This window comes from Dendrobates tinctorius, unplaced genomic scaffold (assembly GCF_039654945.1).
Source record: "Dendrobates tinctorius isolate UK_male_01 unplaced genomic scaffold, ASM3965494v1 ptg000120l, whole genome shotgun sequence".
Classification (NCBI taxonomy): Eukaryota; Metazoa; Chordata; class Amphibia; order Anura; family Dendrobatidae; genus Dendrobates; species Dendrobates tinctorius.
This window is the reverse complement of record NW_027361788.1, coordinates 30788682-30816524: the sequence shown is the minus strand read 5'-3', so window position 1 is coordinate 30816524 and position 27843 is coordinate 30788682. Positions and strand designations below refer to the sequence as shown.

The window sequence follows — 27843 nt, the reverse complement described above, 5'->3', positions numbered from 1 at the left end:
CTGTATTATACAATGCTGGGGGGCTATATACCATGCTGGGCTGTATTATACCATGCTGGGGGGCTATATACCATGCTGGGCTGTATTATACCATGCTGGGGGGGCTATATACCATGCTGGGCTGTATTATACCATGGTCGGCTATATACCATGGTTGGTTGTATACCATGTGTTGCTGGGCTATACACTATGCGGCTGTGTTATATACCATGGGGGTACATTTTACATTATATTCTATAAGGGGAGGCTGTGTTATATAATATGGGGGGCTACATTATATTATATGGGGAGGTGGGCTGTATTATATTCTATTTGGGGCTACATTATATTCTATAGGGGGGCTGTATTATATTCTATGGGGGCTGCATTATATTCTATGGAGAGGCTACATCATACTATATAAGGGGCTGCATTATATTCTATGGGAGCTGCATTATATTCTATGGAGAGGCTACATCATACTATATAAGGGGCTGCATTATATCCTATGAGGGGGTTGCCATATATTCTATGGAGGGGCTGCATTATACTATATGGGGGGGACTGCATTATATTCTATGGGGGATTACATTATATTCTGTACAGATATTATATCCTGCCCTGCATAGACTCAATATTAGATAACAAATAACTTTGTTGCCCTATGAAGGGGGGGGGGGGGGGCGAAAAATTTCTTGCACAGGGGCCCACTACAGTCTATGTCCGCCCCTGCACTAGTGTGAACGCAGCCCCAGTCGTGCAGCCCCTAACCAGGAGCCCCCATACATGCTCCCAATACATTTTATTATCATTACCACAGCATAGCACAGGGCACAAGCTCTTCTAGTGAGGTGGGAAAGATCACTGTATGACAGAGCAGCATGCAGACGTAGTCTACATTATGTCTGCAGACTGGTCCCATACAGTTTCATCACTTTCCCATACAGCACATCCCTCGCTTCCGAGCATGCTCAGTGCCACAATATGGATCCCTGCACACGGACCCGTGTTCTCCTGGATCCGTGTTCTCCTGGATCCGTGCTCCATAGAGCTCCATGTTAATTCCAGACGTGTAGCCGCGGATCCGTGCGTCTCCCTGTGCCTGCGTGTTTTTCAGATGACACAAAACTGCAACAAGTTGCGTTTTTGTGCATCTGATAAAATATGCAGATATGTGGATCTGTGGGAAAACGGTGACACCTGGATGCACAGTCCCATCCGTCACCACTGAAAGTCAATGGAGACGAAAACGAATCTGTGTGCAGCCAAAATATGCAAGTGTGAAACCAGCTTATCTAATATAATGACTGGGGCTGGACCTGATCTCTCCACAGGTTTTCCTAAAATCACTTTATATCACTTCCCCTACCCTTAGGGCTCATACTCACTTGTGAGAGTCACGTGATTCTCGAGCGAGTCTCACGCATGGAAACCTGGCACTGCCGCCGGCACTCGGACCGGAGGGGGCGGCTGCATAGAAGTACATGTAGCCGCATGCTTCAGTCCCAGTGCTGGTGGCAGTGCCAGGTTTCCATGCGAGAGACTCGCACGAGAATCACGTGCGTCTCTCACTGTAAAATAATGCATATCCTGTAAAATATTCAGGACTAGTTACCAGATAAAAATATAGTGGTTTATTTGGATTCTTCCATCAAAGAAAGGTTATTACAGAAAAACAGGTGAATAAAAATAAGTGAAAGAGATATTGTCCATTGTTCATAGCAAAGCAGCATGTATTCTTCTTCTCTCCGGGATCTCACATGGCAAATGGCGTCTGTCTCTCAGTTCGGCTTCTTCGTAGTCAAGTAACATACCAGCTGTTATGTCATGTCATGGCCCAGAACAGATGACATCTTCGTGTCTGTCTCTCATGATGGTGAGGGAAGAAGAGCACCCTCTACAGTTAGCCATGAATTATATACGTCTCTTGAAACACGTGATCTTGGTATATATGGAGTTTGACATTTACCTCAAGGCTAAACTTAAATATGTAGTGAGCTGACATTTCTACCATGAGCCAAGCTTAAAAATAGCCTATGTCATGTAAGCTAAAGTATTCTACAGAACTGGGTGTAATAAGAAATATTTAACGAATTATTAATATTTAACAATTCCCCCTTTTGAGGGAGACAGACATTAATTGGAACCCTCAAATATAACAAGATCTTTTTCTTCTTTCCTTCTTCTTTGACAAAATAATTTAATATCAATAATAATAATAATAATAATAATAATAATAATAATAATAATAATATCAGATTACCGTTATAAGTACTCAATGACATAATTGATGTGAATTCATGTTATGGTAAGCCGTGAACAATATTCATATAAAATATGTATAATTATACTTCCCTAAGTCTAAATTGAAGCATCTCAGGTCCAGTCATCATCATCTGGTGTCATCTGGTCTTCATTTTGATGTCTTCTGTCTTCTTCTTGGTTCTTTTAAAAACACAGTTTTTCTATAGCATATAGAAATTGTGTTGTGTATCAAATCAAAGTCCATAATTTCAAATGTTAATACGAAAACAAAGTCTATGCAGCTTTAATATCTGTGCAGTGTCATCTTTAAAAACCTGGGCTTATATTGGCTCGCCTTGGATATTCTGGAATCCTCCATCGGTACTGGTCTTTGAACAGGTGTGACGTCTTTGGTCAGCAAAGCAAGGGTTAAAATGACTCTTCCTTGCTAAACATAGCACCATAACCAGTCCTTGTCCTAATGCACAGGACATATGTCAGGGTTGTAGCTTCCTGATAATTACCTTCATTGTTCACCAGCTTTCATCGAAGCTTTTCAGGTGATTGAAAACCTCTGGAACTTGATAAGAACGTGATAACACCGTTCATCTCAGCATCATAGGATCATCGTCCTCTGGTTGTCAGGTTAGACACTTTAATTGTGACTGTCAGTGGTGGATTCTGCACTTGTAATTAACACAGTCTTACTGAGAAGTCATAGCTTTGTTACCTTCTGGGACTTCTGGATTGCGGCATTCTTCTTCTTGCAACTGATAAGAATCAATTTTAATATGAAAAGTCTTTATTAACGTAATTTCAGTATCTTGCTTGAAGTCTTCATTCCCTAGTCTATACCAAATCCGGTAATTTTCCTATCCTATAATATCACAGCGTACCATAGCAATCAGTAATATCCATATAATTATTATCAGAATTTGTACCATATATGGATTTCAATATTTGAAATAATAAACGATAATACATTATTATCCGCATCTTTCATGTGATAGAACATTTTTTATGTCATAGGTGTAATTACCTTTTTCAACCCATAGGTGTCACTGTGTTTTATGTAACCAATGTTTTCATCTTTATTAATACGGAATATATTTATTATACTAATAATATGTAGGAATGTATAGCCATGAACCAAAATAAGAATATATGAGTGAGCGAATGAATGAATAAAAGAATTGTTGCATATAACTCAGAAGTGAAACATTTTCCTTAGTAATAGAACCATATAATTGCTATATTTAATGAAGCAATATTCTCAGTAGATATTACTTTACTAAATATTGGTGAAAGAATTAAAAATAATGAAAAATAAGAATAAAAATAAAAATAAGAATAAGGCCTTTATGTTGATGCAGAGTAGTTATGTCTTCAGTAACATATACCCTTAATATTTCCATGATCTGGATTATTTCATAATTGTCATAAACTTGTGTTACCAAAATATTCAAATTATGCAACTTTGCATGTAATTCCTCTTAGTGTAAAGAAATGACTCTTTATAATACTTGTTATTATACCCAATACTTATACCATTGTACCTTATTAATATTTTTTCCTATTAAAATGTGTGAAGAAGAGGTATTAATCAAATGTGATGATGTAGTCAGGATAAAAAACATATTTTCCCCCTTAATACCAAAAAATATTGTTTCATGAAATAATTCATTTATCAAAACCAAAATTAAAAATAATTAATGTATAAATTATGTGAATTTATACTTGCTTATACCATTATTTGTCTGAAGATGTGTAACCATCAAAATTAATTTGAATATCATAAAATTATCCTTTGGAAAAATTAATTTGCATAAACCATTTTGATGTGCGATTGCACTTTGCACTTATCCACTATTAACTAAATCAAGAAATAATAATTACTATAGAAATATAGAAATATATGTTGTATAGATAATATTTCATTATGTATCTTAATATTCTAATAATTTCCTAAAGATAAAAGCTTTGGGGTTTTTTTTTTTTCTTTCTCTCATGCATTCAGGATCCTGAGGCCTCACAAACATATCACATTACTCGCTCAGCAGCTGCTCATACACTCAGTCACTGTCACTCAGACTGTGTCACATATTAACTTTAAACCAAATACCTCACATACGAAGGTGTGATGAATACACGTGTTTTAACCCAAATTATCCTAATTATCAATGCATTGTAAACTATTTCAATTTAGTCTCTTAATATTTCTTTGAATATTCCCCAAATACACATGACATAAATATATGTACACTCACTGGCCACTTTATTAGGTACACCATGCTAGTAAGGGGTTGGACCCCCTTTTGCCTTCAGAACTGCCTCAATTCTTCGTGGCAGAGATTCAACAAGGTGCTGGAAGCATTCCTCAGAGATTTTGGACCATATTGACATGATGGCATCACACAGTTGGCGCAGATTTGTCGGCTGCACATCCCTGATGCGAATCTCCTGTTCCACCACATCCCAAAGATGCTCTATTGGATTGAGATCTGGTGACTGAGGAGGCCATTTGAGTACAGTAAACTCATTGTCATGTTCAAGAAACCAATCTGAGATGATTCGAGCTTTATGACATGGCGCATTATCCTGCTGAAAGTAGCCATCAGATGTTGGGTACATTGTGGTCATAAAGGGATGGACATGGTCAGCAACAATACTCAGGTAGGCTGTGGCGTTGCAACGATGCTCAATTGGTACCAAGGGGCCCAAAGAGTGCCCAGAAAAAATTCCCCACACCATGACACCACCACCACCAGCCTGAACCGTTGATACAAGGCAGGATGGATCCATGCTTTCATGTTGTTTACGCCAAATTCTGACCCTACCATCCGAATGTCGCAGCAGAAATCGACACTCATCAGACCAGGCAACGTTTTTCCAATCTTCTACTGTCCAATTTCGATGAGCTTGTGCAAATTGTAGCCTCAGTTTCCTGTTCTTAGCTGAGAGGAGTGGTACCCAGTGTGGCCTTCTGCTGCTGTAGCCCATCTGCCTCAAAGTTCGACGCACTGTGCGTTCAGAGATGCTCTTCTGCCTACCTTGGTTGTAACGGGTGGCAATTTGAGTCACTGTTGCCTTTCTATCAGCTCGAACCAGTCTGCCCATTCTCCTCTGACCTCTGGCATCAACATGGCATTTCCGGCCACAGAACTGCCGCTCACTGGATTTTTTTTCTTTTTCGGACCATTCTCTGTAAACCCTAGAGATGGTTGTGCGTGAAAATCCCAGTAGATCAGCAGTTTCTGAAATTCTCAGACCAGCCCTTCTGGCACCAACAATCATGCCACGTTCAAAGGCACTCAAATCACCTTTCTTCCCCATACTGATGCTCGGTTTGAACTGCAGGAGATTGTCTTGACCATGTCTACATGCCTAAATGCACTGAGTTGCCGCCATGTGATTGGCTGATTAGAAATTAAGTCTTAACACACAGTTGGACAGGTGTACCTAATAAAGTGGCCAGTGAGTGTATGTGTATAGCTATACTTGACATTTAGGCCTGGAAAAAAAAATTCCATTGCCTTGCAAAAGTTGAGACCCCCTTAAAAATTATTTTCCTAAGGAACAGGGACATAGTATACTGGTATACTTGTATTATTAGAACAAGGTTCAAATTCCCCTGCTGTGGTTGTCATTAAAACCATGCAGTAAAGCACACACCCAGAACATTTTAAAAAGCAATTAGTTATTTCCTTTTAAGGGTTAGATATATAAAATCATGCAATATTGCAACTTCCTGTGTAAATAAAGGCATAAATCCTTGGAAGAGAATTTTTCTCGATTAAGTCCTGCTTTGAAATGAAAATTCTAAGGAAACATAAAAAATAAGGTTAATATCATATTCATATTCTAAATATTATTACTGATGTAGATTTTAATTTTCATTAAAAAATACAGTTCTACTATTTCTACTTCTACAAACACTCTATATATACTGTATGACTATGTATATATCCACAAACCATAAAACTACAGGATTATACTCTATAACTCACTAATTGTATAACACTGTTACACAATATATATTACTTTTTTCCTAGCCAATTCCTACACCCATACTTATTTCTCTGCAAAAAATATCCTGAAAGGTTCTTGCCATTTTAAAGCTGATAGATTCTTGGAGCAGAGTATTCAGTTTACAGGCCATGATGTCACTCACCACCTGTTTCTGTCTGTTAAATTCGGCCATCTTTGTTACAGAAAGAAAATCAGAGCTCATCATTTTTCTTAATTCCATTTGTGTCTTTTCGGTGTTCCTTTGCATCATTCCATATGGCTTATAACAAACATGTGATTTTCTTTTTCTTTCTTCGTAGATTTGATTTTGGGGAAAACTCATTTTAGAAGGCTTTGCTAATACAGGCTTCTGATAAGATTTTACTCTGCCTGTCTTTACAAAATTAGCACAATTTACTTTCCTTTCACGATTCTCGTGTTTTCTGGCAAAATCAAGGGATTGCGCACATTCAAACAAAGAATCTTTTTGTGACGCAATAACACGAGATGCAGGATTTAGAAACCAAAATTTGCTTACAAAACTCCTTATGAGGGACGGTGTTTTGACATTCTCACTCAGCATTCTATACAAACGTTCATATATGGACATGAACGTAAAAATACATTCCTTCCGACCAATTCTTAATTTTTGAAGAATATCAATATCTGGATGATTTTCATTTGATGAACAAAAAATGAGAATTTTTAATCTGTCCTTATCAGTTAAATTCTCATGTGTTTCACCAGATAACTTTAAAGACAATCTCCTAGCAAAATTTACAGGGATCCACATTTTGCACAACTGATTCTTCTCCTCGTTAGATAAATCAAATTTATCAGCACAACTTTCAAAAATCTCAGAGTTTCTACAAACATCTATTTTGTTGTCATAAGCAGGAATTATTTGGCATATTTTTATCAAATTCTTCCTCACGCTACTTCGGATTTGGGCCTGTGAGTCTTCTATTTTTAGTGGTACGTCTTTCCCTTGTACGTCCTCTACGTCAGTTCTGAAGTCTCCTCCTACGTCTCCATCTTGTTCCACGTCTGCAAGGTCACCTTCAATGACTGCTACTTGTAACTGTTTCTCCACATTACAGTGAATCTCGGGAACATCACAACAATCATTTTTAGATTTCTCTGACACAGATCTATGAAATATATCTACCATCTGTAGAATATTTTTTAATCTCTCTCTTTCTCTATTGAAAAACTTAGAATCTAACCTCTGATTCTCGAGTTCACACTCGGCATATAAACTTAACCATAAAACTTCTGAATTAGAATTGTCTACAGACTTAAATTTCAATTTACTCTGCTTAGCAAGACAATTAATGACATCCATTTTATCTTACCTTGAAATGTCTCAGCTTGTTCCTTTGATGGACAACGCTGGGTTCCTGTTGTCTTGGTTTCAGCACATCTGGCACTTTGGCACTTGTAGTACTTCTCAATCTATCTGGCAATTCTTACTTCTAGGTTCTGTGTGATTCTTGTAAGTAGTGGAATTCCCGATAACTTGCACATATGATTTGACGTTAGCAAAGTCCAATCCCCCATGTGGGCAAGTTGAGGGAAATCCGCAAAAAAGTACAAAAATTCAGATCTGGCTGGCTCTCCAATGTAAAATAATGCATATCCTGTAAAATATTCAGGACTAGTTACCAGATAAAAATATAGTGGTTTATTTGGATTCTTTCATCAAAGAAAGGTTATTACAGAAAAACAGGTGAATAAAAATAAGTGAAAGAGATATTGTCCATTGTTCATAGCAAAGCAGCATGTATTCTTCTTCTCTCCGGGATCTCACATGGCAAATGGCGTCTGTCTCTCAGTTCGGCTTCTTCGTAGTCAAGTAACATACCAGCTGTTATGTCATGTCATGGCCCAGAACAGATGACATCTTCGGGTCTGTCTCTCATGATGGTGAGGGAAGAAGAGCACCCTCTACAGTTAGCCATGAATTATATACGTCTCTTGAAACACGTGATCTCGGTATATATGGAGTTTGACATTTACCTCAAGGCTAAACTTAAATATGTAGTGAGCTGACATTCCTACCATGAGCCAAGCTTAAAAATAGCCTATGTCATGTAAGCTAAAGTATTCTACAGAACTGGGTGTAATAAGAAATATTTAACGAATTATTAATATTTAACACTCACAAGTGAGTGTGAGCCCTTAGCAGCAACAGCTGCCGTCGTCTATCCTCCTCCCTGTAGTGTTGTCCCTAATCCTCCTGGCCCTGCGTTCAACGGGATCCGTTACATAGCGGCACTAACGCATCCAAAATCGGCATGCTTACTTCATGACGCCCCCTGGAACGCGGTCTGCAGCATTTGGGGTGCACCATGAAGTAACGCATCATGCGTTTGGATGCGTTAGTATCATTGCGGCCAATGGATGTGTTAGTGCCGCTATGTAACGATCCCGCTGAATGCAGGGCCATTAACGCAATGTGAACCTGGCCTAACACTATGAGAAGATGATATAGCAAACAATGTGCGGAGTCTCTCCTCCTGCACACACCATATACTGTATGTATACGCCATGGATGAGGGGCCAGGAAAGTGTAGCTTTATTTGGGACTAACGGTAATGCACAGGTCATTGCAGATGATGATGACGACAATGTGCTGCGTCCCTCCTCTTACACATAGTCACACACTATATATGCCATGGAGGGACTGGCAGGATATATTTGGGACTGAAGGGTTAACTCACGTGCATATATCCACATCTCCTCCTCTCCTGACCGCTCCTCCCCCCAGATGAGTCACAGTCAGGATTCACTGCTTCCAGGCACCAGAAAAAAACCCAAAACGGCTCATTCACCCTGCAGAGCCGGCTCATTTCGTTCACAGCAGGGAGCCGGCTCTTTGTATCGGATCGTTCACGAACGACACATCACTTGGGTTCAAATCCCACCAAGGAGATCTGCAAGGAGTTTGTATGTTCTCCCCGTGTTTGTGTGTTTCCTCCCACATTCCAAGGACATACTCATAGGGAATGTAGATTGTGAGCCCCATCGGGGACAGTGCCAACAATGTCTGTAAAGCGCTGTGGAATTAATAGCACAGTGTAATAACCATAGTGTAATAATGGTGCGGCGTTTGAGCACATGCATTGTTGCGCCGTTTTAATGATAAAGATGCCCCGTGCGGCTCTCTGAAGGACCTTTCCCTTGGATCGGTGATAACTTTTAACTGTAATACCCCTTTACTTGTGCAGAAACATACATTAATAAATTGAAGTCATTTCACCTTTAATTCTCAATGTGTAAAGTCTGGTCCTTCTCATCTCTTGCATATGTCCTGTGATCCCAGCCTGGAGCAAACTGAGCGCAAATGCTGCAACTCTGCCACAGGATGGCGCCCTTGTGCACACTGTACTGCATCCCTGTAGTACTAAAGGTGACCACAGGGTGGTAGTGTGGTGCGCGCAGAGAGGACCCCTCTTCCTGTACTCTCCCCTGCGTCTCCTCTCTCACTGCAGGAGTCTGTAAGTAATGTCTCCTCTGTGCTTGTGTCACTGTCCTCCTCCTGGATTATTACATGTCCTCGTGGCTCTGCTGCTGATACATAACGCTTCCATACAGAACACGTGCTGATAGATCAAGGGCATTGGAGTCACATTATGGCAGGACAGGGCATGGTGGGACCTGTAGTACTACAAAATCAATGGGCTGTGTTGCAAGAACGTGCTGGGTCCTCCATTGCCAGAAGGGCTGTTACTATCCATGTTCTGCTCTGACCTATGGCTTTAGGGAGAATCCCAATCTGTCTCCCGTACTAGGATATTTCATGTGGTGTTATCTAAGCAGGAACTTCTGAATATTAGGAACCTTATTCACTAGGTCATAGATCCCCTTCACCCCGATCTCCTTTGTTCACCCCTTTTTCCTTCTACTTGTATGTATCACCCTTTGTTTTTTAATCTGAATATATATAATGTGTATATCACAATAACTTGTTACATCTACATCACAAAGCTGATTTACTTTGTTTTCATTGTAATCTGTTAATCTTTATTCAGTCTTCCAAATCTGTTCTTTGTTGAATATGAAAATCCTTCAATAAAAATTACAATTATTAAAAAAGAGCATCATTCAAATACAAAAACACAAGTTATCCTTTATGTGTAGGTAAGTGCTGATCATTGAGGGTCTGAAGCCCTACCTTACATGAAGCATTCATTGTCTGTGGGACTGTCAGAGATAGCGACGTGCTGTTTTCTTATTTTCCACAGTCCCATAGACAATGAATAGAGCAGAGGTCGAGTGTGCATACGTATCTCAGCTTCTTGGCGTCACTTGGGTCCCAGTGGTCGAACCTCCAGGGATCAGCAAATTATCCTCTACCCTTTAACCCCTTTACCCCCAAGGGTGGTTTGCACGTTCATGACCAGGCCAATTTTTACAATTCTGACCACTGTCCCTTTATGAGGTAATAACTCTGGAACGCTTCCATGGATCCCGGTGATTCTGACATTGTTTTCTCGTGACATATTGTACTTCATGTTAGTGGTAAAATTTCATTCAAATAACTTGCGTTTATTTGTGAAAAAAACGGAAATTTGGCGAAAATTTTGAATTTTTATGCCCTTAAATCACAGAGATACGGCACACAAAAAACTTGATAACTAACATTTCCCACATGTTTACTTTACATCAGCACAATTTTGGAACCAAAATTTTTTTTTGTTAGGAAGTTATAAGGGTTAAAAGTTGACCAGCGATTTCTCATTTTTGCAACACCATTTTATTTTTACGGACCACATCACATTTGAAGCCACTTTGAGGGGTCTATATGATAGAAAATACCCAAAAGTGACACCATTCTAAAAACTGCACCCCTTAAGGTGCTCAAAACCACATTCAAGATGTTTATTAACCCTTTAGGTGCGTCACAGGAATTTTTTTGAATATTTAAAAAAAAAATGAACATCTAACTTTTTTTCACAAAAAAAATACTTTAGGTTCAATTCTTTTTATTTTACCAAGGGTAACAGGAGAAATTGGACTTCAAAAGTTATTGTGCAATTTGTCCTGAGTACGCTGATACCTGATATGTGGGGGGAACGACTGTTTCGGCGCATGGCAGAGCTCAGAATGGAAGGAGCGCCGTTTGACTTTTTCAATGCAAAATTGGCTGGAATTCAGATCGGACGCCATGTCACGTTTGGAGAGTCCCTGATGTACCTAAACAGTGGAAACCCCCTACAAGTGACCCCATTTTGGAAACTAGACCCCCCAAGGAACTTATCTAGATATGTGGTGAGAACTTTGAACCCCCAAGGGCTTCACAGAAGTTTATAACATACAGCCGTACAATTAAAAAATCATATTTTTTCCACAAAAATGATCTTTTCACCCTCAATTCTTATTTTTCCAAGGGTAACAGGACCCTAAAAGTTATTGTGCAATTTTTCCTGAGTACGCTGATACCCCACATGTGGGGGTAAACCACTATTTGGGCGCATGGCAGAGCTCGGAAGGGAAGCAGCGCCATTTGACGTTTTTGGCTGGAATTGAGATCGGACACCATGTCGCGATTGGAAAACCCCTGATGTACCAAAACAGTGGAAACCCCCCACAAATGACACCATTTTGGAAACTAGACCCCCTAAGGAACTTATCTAGATGTGTGGTGAGAACTTTGAACCCCCAAGGGCTTCACAGAAGTTTATAACATACAGCCGTACAATTAAAAAATCATATTTTTTCCACAAAAATGATCTTTTCACCCTCAATTCTTATTTTTCCAAGGGTAACAGGACCCTAAAAGTTATTGTGCAATTTGTCCTGAGTACGCTGATACCCCATATGTGGGAGAAAACTACTGTATGGACAAACGTCGGGGCTCGGAAGGGAAGTAGTGACGTTTTGGAATGCAGACTTTGAGGGAATGTTCTGCGGGTGTCATGTTGCCTTTGGAGAGCCCCTAATGTACCTAAACAGTGGAAACCCCCCACAAATGACCCCATTTTGGAAACGAGACCCCCTAAGGAACTTATCTAGATGTGTGGTGAGCACTTTGAACCCCCAAGGGCTTCACAGAAGTTTAGAATGCCCGGGCATGAAAATAAAAAAAATCGTATTTTTTCCACAAACATGATCAATTAGTCCCCAATTTTTTCATTTTCCCAAGGGTAACAGGAGAAATTGAACCCCAAAAGTTGTTGTCCAATTTGTCATGAGTACGCTGACACCCCATATGTGGGAGAAAACTACTGTATGGACACACGTCGGGGCTCGGAAGGGAAGTAGTGACGTTTTGGAATGCAGACTTTGATGGAATGGTCTGCGGGTGTCATGTGCGTTTGGAGAGCCCCTGATGTACCTAAACTATTGAAACTCCCCACAAGTGACCCCATTTTGGACACTAGACCCCCCCACGGAACTTATCTAGATGTGTGGTGAGCACTTTGAACCCCCAAGTGCTTCACAGAAGTTTATAACGCTCGGACGTGAAAATAAAAATTTTTTTTTCCACAAAAGTGATATTTTTGCCCCCAATTTTTTATTTTCCTAAGGGTAACAGGAGAAATTGGACCCCAAAAATTGTTTTGCAATTTGTCCTGAGTAGGCTGATACCCTACATGTGGGGGTAAAACACTGTTTGGGCGCATGGCAGAGCTTGGAAGGGAAGGAGCACCATTTGACTTTTTCAACTCAGAATTGGCTGGAATTGAGATCAGACACCATGTTGCATTTGGAGAGCACCTGATGTGACCAAACAGTGGAAACCCCCAATTCTAACTCCAACCCGAACCCCAACACACCCCTGACTCTAATCTCAGCCCTAACCCTAACCCTAATGGGAAAATGGAAATACTTTTTTTATTTTATTATTTTTCCCTAACTAAGGGGGTGATAACGGGGGGTTTGATTTACTATTTATGGCGGTTTTTATGTTTGGCAGCTGTCACGCGCTAAAAGACGCTTTTTATTGTAAAAAGTTTTTGCATCACCACATATTGAGAGCTATAATTTTTCCGTATTTTGACCCACCGAGTCATGTGAGGTCTTATTTTTTGCGGGACGAGTTGACGTTTTTATTGGTACCATTTTCGGGCACGTGACATTTTTTGATCGCTTTTTATTCCGATTTTTGGGACGCAGAATGAACAAAAACCAGCGTTTCATGAATTTCTTTTGGGGGGGTGCGTTTACACCGTTCCGCGTGCGGTAAAATTGATAAAGAGGTTTTATTCTTCGGGTCAGTACGGTTACAGCGATACCTCATTTAGGTCTTTTTTTATGTTTTGTCGGTTTTATGCAATGAAAACTATTTTATATAAAAAATAATTATTTTTGCATCGCTTTATTCTGCGAGCTATAACTTTTTTATTTTTTCGCTGATGATGCTGTGTGGCGGCTCGTTTTTTGCGGGACAAGATGACGTTTTCAGCGGTACCATGGATATTTATATGCGTCTTTTTGATCGCGCGTTATTACACTTTTTGTTTGGCGGTATGATAATAAATCATTTTTTGCTTCGTTTTTTATTTTTATTTTATAAGGGGTTCGCTAAAGGGGTTAACTAATGGGACAGTTTTATAGGGCGGGTCGTTACAGACACGGCGATACCTAATATGTGTACTTTTATTGTTTTGTTTTTTTTATTTCCAAAAAATGGATTTATTGGGGGAATATTTTTTTTTTTTTCTAATTTATTTGGCGATTTTGTAAAAATTATTTTAACACTTTTTTTTAACTTTATTACATAGTCCCAGGTGGGACATTACTGTCCTGTGACAGATCGCTGATCTGTCACATCACAGATCACTGTGAGAGATCAGCGATCTGTCACAGGCAGTGCAGAAGGCTTCCTCATGCCTGCGCTTTGCAGGCACTGAGGAAGCCAGCTTCCTGCAGGCCCCCGAATCCAAGATGGCGACGGAGGCCTTCGGGACCTGCAGGAAAGGAGCCCTCCGCAGCAGCGCTGCACATTGCTCTGCCGTGGGGGGCTCAGGGAAGCACGGAGGGAGCCCTCTCCCTGCCGATGCTTCCCTTTAACCCCCGGTACACCGCGATCATGTTTGATCGCGGTGTGCAAGGGGTTAACGTGTCGGGGGCGGTCCGTGACCACCCCTGACACATTGTCCCGGGTGTCAGCTGTGATAATCAGCTGACACCCGGCCGCGATCAGCGGCGCTCACCACGTGGGCGCCGCTGATCGCGGTAGACGTACTATCCCATCCATGGGCATAGGGGCCCGGGTCCCATGGACGGGATAGTACGTCGGATGTCAGGAAGGGGTTAATGTAGAGAGTGCACAATGTGACCATCGTGGAACCACTTAGTAACTAGCTGTACCACATACTGTACTGTGCAAAAGTTTTAGGCAGGTGTGGAAACAAATGCATCCTGCCTTCTGTCACAGCCGAATATTTGACATTTTGATATAGTCCAGAGCCCCTGCTGCCAGTTTTCTGCACCCTAGTTCCTATGTTTCCTCACAGTAAGGGTGTGTGCACACGCTGCGGATTCTGCTGCGCATCCGCAGCGGATTTGGTCCTGTGGAAACGCAGCAGTTTCTGCTGCAGTGTACAGTACCATTATAATCAATGGAAAATGAAATCTGCAGTGCACACAGTGCAGAATTTTCCACACTGATTGGCTGCGGTTTCAAATCCGCAGAATGTCACTTCTTTGTGCGAATTCCGCTGCGGTTTGGCACCTGCTCCATGACAGGTGTCAAACCACAGGGGAAACCCATAGGCAAAACCGCAGAGAATCTGCAGGTCTTTTAACCTAAAGTAAAATACTCATAAACACACTCAGACAGGAGGACATATTCCTGGCATAATAAATTACACCTAGATGCCTCCACTGAAGTGTTGGACCTAAATATAGATCAGTCGCTAACAGCAACTATGAAAATAGGGGGGAGTGGAGAACCACTCAGAAACGACCACAGATCCGATATAAAAATATATAATATATCTTTATTGGGACATACAAACAGATCCTAGACAAAAAAATGCTAAAGTGCACAGAATTAATCCACGCATCATGGAAAACACGGCAGACCTCCCTAGATCATACAGATGATGTAGTCCAACAAGGACATAAAATTCTCCTCACCAAAATATACCATGGGGACACTATACTCCCTATCACTAGTCCTAATAACATAGTATATACACATATTTATATAAAGTCAATAAATAAATATAAACAAATATATATGTTTATATACATAGACACTGAAATAGGACAACGGTATAACATGAACATATTGTCAAGAAGGCCACTATAATGGTGGCTAAAGGATGTCACTATCAACATATAACACCAAATGGTGGTGTAGCATCCTCATTATAACCATTACATATATTATATATTACAGACAGGCCTTATTAGGGAGATAAAGAAAATATTTGAGAGAAAATCTCTCTAGCCCTAACCCTCCATAACCTGATGGGGTGACAATTGCTACCATACTCAAAATGACAGGCAGCAAAAAAATCGGTAATTATTACCAAAATGAACGATGGTGGGTGAGGAGTCTCAGAGGAGACCGCACGTGTACCCCGATGCGCGTTTCGGAAGCTCGTCCTCGTCCTGATGAAGGACGAGCTTCCGAAACGCGCGTCGGGGTACACGTGCGGTCTCCTCTGAGACTCCTCACCCACCATCGTTCATTTTGGTAATAATTACCGATTTTTTTGCTGCCTGTCATTTTGAGTATGGTAGCAATTGGGGTACACGTGCGGTCTCCTCTGAGACTCCTCACCCACCATCGTTCATTTTGGTAATAATTACCGATTTTTTTGCTGCCTGTCATTTTGAGTATGGTAGCAATTGTCACCCCATCAGGTTATGGAGGGTTAGGGCTAGAGAGATTTTCTCTCAAATATTTTCTTTATCTCCCTAATAAGGCCTGTCTGTAATATATAATATATGTAATGGTTATAATGAGGATGCTACACCACCATTTGGTGTTATATGTTGATAGTGACATCCTTTAGCCACCATTATAGTGGCCTTCTTGACAATATGTTCATGTTATACCGTTGTCCTATTTCAGTGTCTATGTATATAAACATATATATTTGTTTATATTTATTTATTGACTTTATATAAATATGTGTATATACTATGTTATTAGGACTAGTGATAGGGAGTATAGTGTCCCCATGGTATATTTTGGTGAGGAGAATTTTATGTCCTTGTTGGACTACATCATCTGTATGATCTAGGGAGGTCTGCCGTGTTTTCCATGATGCGTGGATTAATTCTGTGCACTTTAGCATTTTTTTGTCTAGGATCTGTTTGTATGTCCCAATAAAGATATATTATATATTTTTATATCGGATCTGTGGTCGTTTCTGAGTGGTTCTCCACTCCCCCCTATTTTCATAGGTCTTTTAACCTGCGGTTTTACCTGCGGATTTAGGTAAATCCGCTCGGAAAATTCCGCAGCGTGTGCACACACCCTAAAAAGTTGAGTCTCTTGGCTTTTTTTCCACGTATCCATGTAAGTTTTTTGGCCAAAATTCTTCCTTGATGACTTCAGGCCAGACTTCTCTAAACAGTAGATGGATGTAGCTGGGTCCCATTGGTTGCTACCAGTTCTTTCCTGATGGCACTGCTGGACATCTGATTTAGAAGAGTAGTAAACATCCAGTGTCTCATCTATTGCACTAAATTTCCTTGGCTGCAAGTCTCTATGGTGCTCAATGTTGATAATTTCTTTCTGCTTCTTTACAACAGCTTGAAGCACATATTAAAACCTCAGTCTGCCTTGAGATCTTTGCCTGGGGAGAGACCTTGCTGATGCAGTATAACTACCTTGTGCCCAGTCTTTCCATGGTGTATGGCTGGTGACATGAAACTGTCTTCCACAACCTCACCTTTGCAGAAAAGTTTGTTCCTCACCTATTTTTACAGCTGTTTCTGCTAATGACTGTGTTTCGGTCAGTCGTTTGCTGTAGCTGGTTTCTCATAGGCCCAATTATAATCCTACAAAACCCCTTTGTCCAGGTGTACCGAGAACTGATAAAAGGCAAAAAGCACTCCCCAAATATTTCGGAATTTAGATTTCTCAGTAACTTTGTATTTTGTTAACTGATGGAAATAAACTACCACTTCTTACACTGCAGCATTTTCTCCATATCTGCCTAAAACCTTTGCACAGTGCTGTACATCCAATACGTTGGTTTGGGGTCTGTTCAAGCAGAGGTTTGTGATGGAGGCTCACTGATTTTTCTCTTACAGGAAGCCCCCAGAATGGACCTAGGGTGCAGGCTTTGAAGGTTGCAGATTAGCAAGATGAGACTACCCCGCAGTGTTCTGCTTTCAGGGGCCTCCCTAGCAGTCGGAGTCGCACTTGGTGCTGGTCTGACCAGCTGGAAACTAATGGATGACACTGGTCCGAAAATCCTCCAGCCTCTAATAGTTGAGGCAGCCTCAGATATCTCTCGGCCTCCTTCCTCCAGCATCACCCGTTTTGGTTTACCCGGGTTGAGTCAGCTCAAGACTCGCCAGTCCCATGTCCTGAGCTATGACCCCAGACTTCGGGGCCCAGCCTGGGTTTTGGAGCAGCTTAATGGTGAGCGGATACAGGGCAACGCCAACCGTCAAGACTCTGAATTCACAGAAGACGACTCTGTGCATCCCTATCACCGGGCTACCAACTATGACTACCGTGGCAGTGGGTTTGACCGGGGGCATTTGGCAGCTGCGGCAAATCACAGGTGGAGCCAAAAGGCAATGGATGAGACATTCATACTGAGCAATGTTTACCCTCAGGTAGGTGTCTGTTGAAACGCATTGGCTGCAAGGGCATGCTGGGAATTGTAGTCTTTCAACAGCTGCAGACCGCAGTAATTCAGGTGTATTTTAGCATATGGATACAGTCACCCTGCCAACAGAGGGAACCAAACCCTAATTTCAGATCACTTAAACTGTTCCTCCACTTTAAAATTAAAGATCGCTCTATTAGAGGTGTTTTCTGTAAGTCAAAAGACCTGCGGTTTTACCTGCGGATTGCTCTGCGGTTTTTCATCTCCTCAATGGAGGAGATGGCAAACCGCAGGAGAATCCGCAGAAAGAATTGACATGTCAATTCTTTCTGCGGATTGAAAACCGCAGATAATCCGCGCGGAAAATTCCGCACTGCGGTTTTTGATTCCCATAGGGAATCATTGTACTGTACACCGCAGCAGAAACTGCTGCGGGTCCGCAGCGGCCGGAACCGCAGCAAAATCCGCAGCGTGTGCACACAGCCTCATTTTTTCCCCATCTACAGCGCTGTATGAGGGATTGTAGTTTTGAGTGACAACTCACTTTACCATATAATGTAGTGAAAAACAGGAAAAAATGCCAAGTGCGGTGATATTGCAACTAAGAAAATCAAAAACCCACAATTATTTTTATAGCGTCCATTCTTACTGCTCGATGAGCGAACGTGCTCAGGTAAGGTGGTATCTGAGCATGCTCGCGTACCGAGCGTCTTCAGCATGCTGAAATAAATGAGTCCCACAGCTGTTCGTCAGCTGCAATCCCTGCATAACACCTTACCCGAGCACGTTCGCTCAACACTACTCAGTACTTGTTTGCTGCTGTCTTATGTGTAGCACAGCCAGCATCTGTTGGGAATGATGCAGTCTCAGCTTCTGAGCAGGCATCATACACAGAAACGCGACATTGTAGCCGTACATCCAATGTGAGAAAGGGGTTAGATATTGATAACTTAGCCCTAATATCAGATCGGTGAAGGTCTGACACCTGGCAGCCCCACTGATCAGCATTTAGCTGCTCCCTCTGCATGTAAGCGTATATGCATACAGTACAGCGCCATACAGTATGGAGTGGCCATTCTTGGAAATTGCAACTCAGCTCCTTTAGCAGTAAACGCGATACACTTTTAAAAGGTTCGATATTAGAAAATCTGGGAACGCATTTACCAAGTTTTGGAGAAACCTATTTTGTCCACATATGCACTGCCCCATATAGTAAGTGTGGCTTACTATACCATAGGGAAATACCTGTGCTGTCTATAGACTTTCCAATGAGCTCCCAAGCAGAATCCTTTGAAATTTTAGAAAAAGTATAAATTACACCGGGCTTCAGTCTTGTAGGTGCATATAGCACTATGGAATCATCAAAGTGGACAAGCTAACTATTGCAGAACTTCTAAACATGCTGGGAGTTGTAGTCCACTGCAGTAGTTATTGACTTGGGCTTTTTTTTCCCCCCAGAACCCAAATCTTAATCAGAATGCCTGGAACAATCTGGAGAAATACTGCCGGGGCCTGTCCAGGAGGAACAAGAACGTGTATGTGTGCACCGGACCCCTGTTCTTACCAAAGTGAGTCATGTGACAACAAGACGCTGATGGATCCCAGGGATCGTAGCACTCATTCCTCTCTCTTTACAGAATGGAAGCAGATGGGAAAATGTATGTGAAATACCAAGTCATCGGTGCGAACAATGTCGCTGTCCCCACACACTTTTTCAAGGTGGTCGTCGTAGAGAAGCACAATGGAGAGATAGAGCTGCAACCCTATGTGATGCCAAACTGCCCCGTAAACGAGAAGACCCCCTTGGAGCGCTTCTTGGTCCCGATAGAGAGCATTGAGCGCGCCTCGGGGCTGCTTTTTGTTCCTAACATTCTAAAGAGCTCAAGTAACTTGAGGGCCATCACGGCAGGAGACAAATGATGTGGGACATGGGGGTAGTGAAGGCAGCGGGGACCAGTCATATCTACCTTCTACAGGGATTTCTATGGACAGGTGAATAGAATTAAGAGACATCCAGCAGAATCTAATACATTTATTGATGAAATGCTTTGTTCATATATACAATGTCCGCACCACTCAGGCTGTCCATCATTCTTCAGCTTTCCTCGGTCTCCTGACCTGCATGTTCTAATCTGGGTTTTAATGTGGTGAGTGAGATCAGTATGGCTTCCTAGACAGAGGAAGGAAAAAAAAAAAAAAAAGTGTTAGAATAAACGTACAAGAATTACTTAGATTCCATCAATTGTGAATTGTTTCTGCCACTGGGGCTACAGATCAATTATCATTGTATGTCACTGCTATATCAGCAAGTGAGTGGGGTAGAAGTGCAACAAGCACACTGCAAAAAGTCAGATCATCTGGACTTTTTGGGACTTGTTTGCTAATCATAGCCCGCCCCCCCATTTACTTGACCTATGATCTTAGGTCAAGCGACCCCTGGAGTGTAACCCCAGCCTAAAGAGGGGTTCGCTCCCTGTAAATAGTGCAATTGGTAGGGGACAGTCTAACCACTGAGGGCCCCATCCAATTATGAAATGTAATGTGTAATGCAGCCTCTTCTGATTTTTAAGACACACTGCCGCTCAGTGACCATAGGCTGTGTCCGGTACTACAGCTCAGACCTATGAGAGTGAGTGGCCACAGCTGCTGCATCACAGTAACTATTGGAGAAATAGAAAAAGGGCCCTCTACAGTTATGATCTATGGTGCGAGTACATGACGCAAATTGTGTGCAGACGTGGATCTACCAACCTCTGTCCTGATTGTGCGACTGCCCTGACCTGGACACGTGTTTAGGTAATAGTTGAACAAGACGCCCGGTTCTTCTATGTCCAGGTTCTGGTCACTGTCCAAGCTGGCTTCCAGTCCTTGAAGTCCACCAAAGACAATCAAAGCATGTCTGACAACATATCAGAAGATAAATGTCACTGATGTGAAATAGCAGAAGGAAATACTCATCACAAAAGTGTTTAAAACTGAGCGGGAAGATTCAAAAAGAGAATCCCAGTGTCCTGCATGAAGCATAAGTGGCAGTACTAATAAGTCTCTAGGACGGAGGCACAACGGGATCTGAGCACCCAATGACATTTACCACATCCTAATGTGTGTACCCAAAAATTATCCCCCCTCAAATAAAGGCTCTAATGGTTACCTGAAACCTGGCAGCGTCACCTCCTCCACACTGGTCCCTCGTTCTGAGGTTCCAATCGTAAGGTCATAGCTTTCCTTAAAGAGGCATTCTGTGAAAACTGCACCTAAGATACAGAGAAGCGTTAATGCGGCCGCACACGAGGCAGACATGAGATTATAGGTGAAGTCTCATACTCACTGAGGCACGATGCCAGCCTCACTCTGTACCCCCAGTATATGCCATCTTCTGTCCTCGGCTGCTGCGGCGACACGACAATTCCTTTAACTTTTTGGTTTAGAAAGAGATGAAATAATGAAAAGTCCAGATATAACAACCAATATGTAGGATGATGGAGGTTTGGATAAGCTCAGAATTATATAGGAGGAGACAGTTGGGTTTATATATTGTTGTAGCTATGGCTCCCGACAGTTTCCGCACTGCACCCCCCGGTCCGCTCCCCAACAGTGCCTGCACTGCCTCCCCCTGCTTTCAGTCACCACTTTAATTCCCTCTCTAGCCCAATATTAAGGCTATGTGCAGGGCTGTGGAGTCGGAGCTCATTTTGGTGGAGTCGGCATAAAATGGTCCGACTGACTCCTAAAATATATAATAAATTGGGTACAGTAGTTCAATGCAGAAAGTGCTGAATATTTCATAGGAATTTGGGAAAGTTATGAAATGTCCTATAAATGGCTGTTCTATTCCTGATCTAAGGCTACATTCACACACAGCGTTTTTCCTGCGTTTTTTGAGGATACGTTTTTCAGCTGCAAAAGCAGATCAGCTTTTTAAAAAACCGCATCACCTGAAAGGTTTTTGAGCTCATAGATAATGTTTTCAATAGCAAAAGCAGATTAGAAATCTGCTCTATCCATATCTGTCTATCCATATCTTATCTGTACCAAAAAGAATGAAAGCCGGGTAGCACACAGACTAACACTCTTTTTTGTTTTTTTTTTAGCACCAGTCAGGTACACCTCATAGCTGCCCAAAAGGCCGCCCAGGACAGGCATTGCTCGTCTTCAGTAACACATCAACATCAATTGATAGTCGGAATAAATAGACTGCATTCACCACATCTTAAGGTGCAGGCTTTATTTTCAAGTATAGGGGTGTGCAGTATAAGGTTCTGCAGCAGCTGAGGTGTGCAGTATGAGGTTCTGCCCCCCCCCCCCTGTTTTGATCCTGGCTAAAACCGTTTCTTATAGATATGGCGAACCCTCAGGTAACCCTAAATGAAGGTCAATGGACACAGGTGGCTGAATTGAAGGAATTGCTTAATCACCTATTTACCGTGACTAAAAAATTACAAGCAAAGGATTTAACTCCTGGCATTTTCATAAGGGAGTGGAAGAACTTGCTATTTTGACTGTCCCAAAGAGGAGATTTAATCGCAGATGGCATTTCTGCTTCAATGAAATGGAGAGAGACACAGCTACTGAAAAATAAAATTTTTCTGGCAGCTGTTTATGTGGACTCAAGTCATCGTATATTGCTTGATGATTAACAGCTTACTAAAGGAAAAGAAGCTCTGACTGAGGTAGCAGTTAGGAAGAGTGGCTTACAGGAGGACTGCCAGGCGCAAGAGAACTTGGGTTCTGAAAGTGCTACTGCTGCCATATCTTCAGCCTCATCAGATGAGGAGTTTGACTTTGACAAGTATTTGGATGACATGGAGCAGGCAAAGCGTTGCTATAAGGAAAAATATTTCACTCTGTCTCCTATAGCAAGCAGATTAACCATATTTCGGCAAAATGTTTCACTTGCTCTCAAAGAAAAATTCAACCGTTCATCAAAACTGACTGTGCATGAGGCAATTCCTTTTATACCTGGAAATTGGTAGAGATGTTGCCCATGTGGTTACGGCTTTGCCTCCAACCCAAGTTACTGTAGAGAGGTTGTTCTCTGGCCTTAAAATTATTAGGTCAGATTTTAGGTCATCTATGAAGGAGGATGTGATGGAGGCAATTCTATTTCTTAGAACAAATTCATAGACTGCACAAATGTTATTTAGTATGTTTTTGTTGAAAACTGTTTTTTGCCATTTACATAGTTTATTGCATAGTGATATAGATAGATATATATATATACACACACACACACACACACTGTATATATGTAATCGATATTACATATTTACAATTACAGTTTTGTGTTCTAAAGTTGTATTCCAATAAATATTATGTTCTATCTAAATATCTTGATTATTGTATCATAAAAATGATTTAATGTCTGATGTTCACATTGTACTACAATAAATTTTTCACTTAAATATAAGCAATATATGTTGGAGTCGGAGTCGCAGGTTTGGCTTACCGACTCCACAGCCCTGGCTATGTGCCCACGTAGCGTTTTTCAAGCGTTTTTTTTCCGCATAGGCGGCATCAGTAGTAAAAACTTGGTCACACTCGTCAAACACTATGTTTGACGAGTGTGACCAACCTGTCAATCAGTTCTCCAAGCGATGCTACAGATCGCTTGGAAAACGCTAGCATTTTGCAAGCTAAATACGCTTGCAAAATGCTAGTTTTTCTGCGGGAAAATCGCGGGAATTTAAAATGCGATTTTCCCGCGGACTGGAATTCCGGAATTCTCGCGGTAATTTCCGCAAGAGTTCCGGTACGTGTGCACTTAGCCTTAGTATTACAGGTTAAACACTAAGATGATGAATCGAGTCTCTAACAAGTTTGATAGATACAGATCTGATATTTTGGAGGCATATGATAAGTTACCGGACGTCTGCATCTGAACAGTGACTCGGACTCCAGCTTGTAGCTGCCTGTCGATCTGCACCTCCTACAAAGACATAAGATGTACTGACGGCTCGGACCAGCATTTACTCCTAGCAGATGACATACAGTCACCTATAGTAGGTGTCACTGTACCTTCCGCAACCCACAGTTCACAAATGAACCTTTCCTGGCCTTGGTGGGTCGATCTACTACAACTCCCTCTCTGTACTTAGACTCTTCATCAATTCTCACATGATGAGGACTGTCCAGAGGGTTCAGGAGCCCTAGAAAGAGTTAACATACAGAACGATGAAGTTGCTATAAATGCCCCAAGATAGACACCAGTATCACCGAGATATTGTGTAACTACCTGCAAAATGTAGATCCGGATGTTTGGGGAAGAAGGATTTTCTTAAATACCTATGGAGGAAAAGACAAGAGCGTGAAGCGCGACACATACATAGCAATTGGTCTGTGCTGATGGTGACCGACTAGTACCCACAGGGATCTGTACTCACTGTGGACACTCCAGAAACTGCAGTATACGCGCCATCTGCACACACCCGTTGCCTTTTTTACCGACCCCCTCAAACTCTCCCTCCGTGCTTCTGCAATTCAGAGTGCATCAGATGAGAACATATCGCACTAAACATTGACAGTTGTCACGCTCGCCCTCAGATACAATTACATACGTTGATCCTTCTCCGGTCTCATCAAATATCACTATCTCATCCACACAAAAAATGGCGCACGCCCGAGCGATCTGTCCAGCCAGGTACGTACGCAGCTCCAATGACTGGGCGTTATCCATAATGGAGCCAGGTAATGCCACACTCACTGTGTAGGGACGACCTAAGAAACACAATCATCCATGCTTGGATATGCAGTGCTGTTGTGAAACTACATCACCCAGCATGTCCCAACAAGTGGAAAATGAGACTGTGCTCTCTTGGCGCCGCTTCGCCACAAAACAGCCACTGACTGTACCGTGTGATTCCCACGCCTCTTCCTCCTGTTGCTGCTCCTCTTCTTCCTCCCGTTGCTGCTCCTCCTGTTGCACTCTCTCAGCTCTTCGCTGTTCCTTTGCATGCTTCACTTCCAACTGCTTCAGCAACCTTGACTCCTTCCATTTTTTTAGCAGTTCTTTTCCTGCAATTCGCAAAGTTTTTCAGGTAGTTAAGACTCCTATAAAGGACACAAAGGAGGCGACACACGAAGGATGGGTCATACTTTGTGCATTATGTTTTCTCCAGTCTGTTTTCTCATCAGATTCCTGGAAAAGGAAAAAAAAAAAATTATCCAAGGCTGGAGCTAAGGGGAATCCTTTCTAGCCGCTTGTTCCAGGGTCTGAGCAGGACACAAACAGTCCAGGAGAACCAAATGGAGAATCCCTGGATCATGCTCTATCCTCCAGCACAGTATGAGCACGCGCTGAACCTGGCCATCTCCATCAGCCCCAAAACCATTGAATAAAGCGAGCATTTAGTGCGCATGTGTGACCATCACTATAGCCAAACCATACATGGGACCCCTATTCCCGTGATCAGCTGGGGTCCCCAAAGATCACCTGTGGACAGATCAATAAAATTCTTGGACTAACACCTGCATTTAGTCTGCTCCAACTTCAGCAGTCTGCTGTTATACTATGTGCTTCAGATCCTCACCGTTTGAGATCTTTGCTTGCAGTCAGTGTAGGTGGATGATACTGGTTTACTGCTAGAGGATCAGTATGGGCCCTATATCTTATAGCTAAGTTTCCTTTTCCTACCAGTTTAGATAATCTTCCATTCAGCTGTCCATGAAGCATGGTGCACGTATGGACCGGGATGTCTGGCCTGGCTGCAGTTCCCCAGAGCAGAACTCATCGCCCTGCAGGCTTGTACAAGGTTGGTGAGATCAGGTCAGAAGATCCACGGCCGATCCAGTCATCATGGTCTGTTTATGGCCCGTGGTTCATAGGTGCCTGAAATATCCATCAAGACTGGAGTTTGTCCCAGGCCCCCTTTGATCCCAAGGATAAAGGCTACTCTGTATTGTGGCTCATACTCACAGCTGAGGGTTTGCTACACAGGCTGGGAGCTTCTCCGATAGTTGCAGGATTTCTTTACCGCTTTAAAACCGTTACAACGGGCTCAAACTAGAGGGAAAATAACGATACTCCTTCTCATCCGTATCTTTACTGTCCTCCCCGCTCCTATCCTTGCTGCTTCTTCAGGCAGAGGCATCAGATGACCGCTGCAGCCAATTAGTAGTCATGATCGGCTGCAGCCTTCACGTACAGGCTGAAAAAGCAGCAAGGAAGCCAGTGGGAGACGCAGAGTCCGGCCTCAGTCAAGTATAGATTGTAAGTGATGGGAGGAAAAAAAAAAAAGTTTTACAGTAATGGAAATCCCCTTATCACAGTCTGAAGCATTCATCTCCTGTGCACTGGATGGGCGATAAACCCTAAACCGTAGGGGGGGCGCAATGTTGGGACCCCGACGATCCCAATTCCTTCAATGCAAGATTGCGTCAGGATGGGTGTGGAAAACGTGGGGTACCCCTTTTTGATAATGGGCGCTAAATCAATAAGGAAGCCCCCCACTGATATGACACACTGGATTAACCCATTATTTCCCAGCCTGGATACAATGTAGCAGTCCCTCAGCTGTGAGATGCATCACCATGGAAGCAAGGGGAACTACAAATGCAAAAATTTCCAACTGAGGAACAGCAGCCAGTGATAACAGTACATACAGGCTGTGGCTAGTCAGTAGTCTGTAGAACTACAACTCCCAGCATGCAACTCTATCGATCACATCCTGCGCTTTATCTAAGTGTTCGTACAGAATATAATGCCTAAACCAGAACCACTCGTGCACACGCACATGTCCTGAGTGGAGGATGATGAGAGTTGACGTCAGGACTCCTTATCCCAGATTACTACTGCCCTGTAATCCTCCTCACCAGCAGCAGCCTCGGCCTCTTCTCCGCCATGTCTGCGCCACGTGTGGCCTGCACTTCCGCTTTCAAGGATTCCCTTAGCAACCGCCGGGGCAGCCTGGCCGCTACTGCCCTCTTGTGGCTGGCGCCTCATACTGCAGCCAGTGTCAGTCCTGGAGGCTGTTGTGGGGGGGGGGGTTTCCAAACACCTGAAATGTGTCCAATCCCCCGGAGAAGCCATAGACAGAGGCCAATATGAGTGCCAGGCACTAATGCCAGCATAAGCCCCAGCTACAGGTCTGGGGAAGAAGCACTGTGAGTTCTGCTCTGCAGCTCTTTCTGTAATGTCACCCTTCTGCAGTGTGATGCCAGACTTGGTGTAATGTTGTGGAGAAATGAGTTTCTCCTTGCTGTCATATATGGTACTAAGGCTGGGTTCACATTGCGTTGGGGCAATCCGCTAGCGGGATCCGTTCGAACAGGATTAAAAACAATCAAACAAAAATTCCGTAATTTTTTATGCTTTTTTATGACATTGATCACTTAGGGTCATTACTGTCTTAATTGTAGCCACATTTTGTGGATTTTCTTTTTAAATAAAATTAATTAAAGCCTATGATTGACTGTAGTGGTCATGGGAATTGTGCATCATCAGGGAGACATGCGATACTGCACGTATTACTTTATATACATACACACACACTCACTGGCTATTTTTTTAGAGGTGCCCACTTAGTAGGGCTTCAGCCTCCTTTGGCCTTCCTAGCTGCAGCAATTTGTTCTGGCATAGATTCCACTAGGTGTTGAACCAGATAGGATATTGGCCCAGATAGAATATAGGATATTGCCCAGGTAGGGTATTGGCCCATGTAGGGGAGTGGCCCAGATAGGACATTGGCCCATGTAGGGTAGTGGCCCAGATAGGACATTGGCCCATGTAGGGTAGTGGCCCAGATAGGACATTGGCCCATGTAGGGTAGTGGCCCAGATAGGGTAGTGGCCCATGTAGGGTAGTGCCCCAGATAGGACATTGGCCCATGTAGGGTAGTGGCCCAGATAGGATATTGGCCCATGT

General features: G+C 42.4%; 2 protein-coding genes across 2 annotated transcripts; one reads left to right on the top strand and one right to left on the bottom strand.

Moving 5' to 3' along the window:
• The first annotated feature begins 9674 nt into the window (after positions 1-9674).
• ENDOG (endonuclease G) lies at positions 9675-21510 on the top strand. Its single transcript, XM_073541032.1, has 4 exons — positions 9675-9731; positions 17458-17991; positions 19443-19552; positions 19622-21510. The coding sequence occupies exons 2-4, from the start codon at positions 17512-17514 to the stop codon at positions 19902-19904; spliced, it is 873 nt and encodes a 290-aa protein (XP_073397133.1). The 5' UTR covers positions 9675-9731; positions 17458-17511; the 3' UTR covers positions 19905-21510.
• SPOUT1 (SPOUT domain containing methyltransferase 1) lies at positions 20002-26905 on the bottom strand. Its single transcript, XM_073541031.1, has 12 exons — positions 26793-26905; positions 25077-25119; positions 24834-24995; positions 24539-24698; positions 24365-24454; positions 24217-24266; positions 24000-24130; positions 23847-23910; positions 21313-21399; positions 21136-21238; positions 20736-20883; positions 20002-20154 (listed from the first exon to the last, which is right to left on the bottom strand). The coding sequence occupies exons 1-12, from the start codon at positions 26820-26822 to the stop codon at positions 20080-20082; spliced, it is 1143 nt and encodes a 380-aa protein (XP_073397132.1). The 5' UTR covers positions 26823-26905; the 3' UTR covers positions 20002-20079.
• Between the last annotated feature and the right edge of the window lie 938 nt (positions 26906-27843).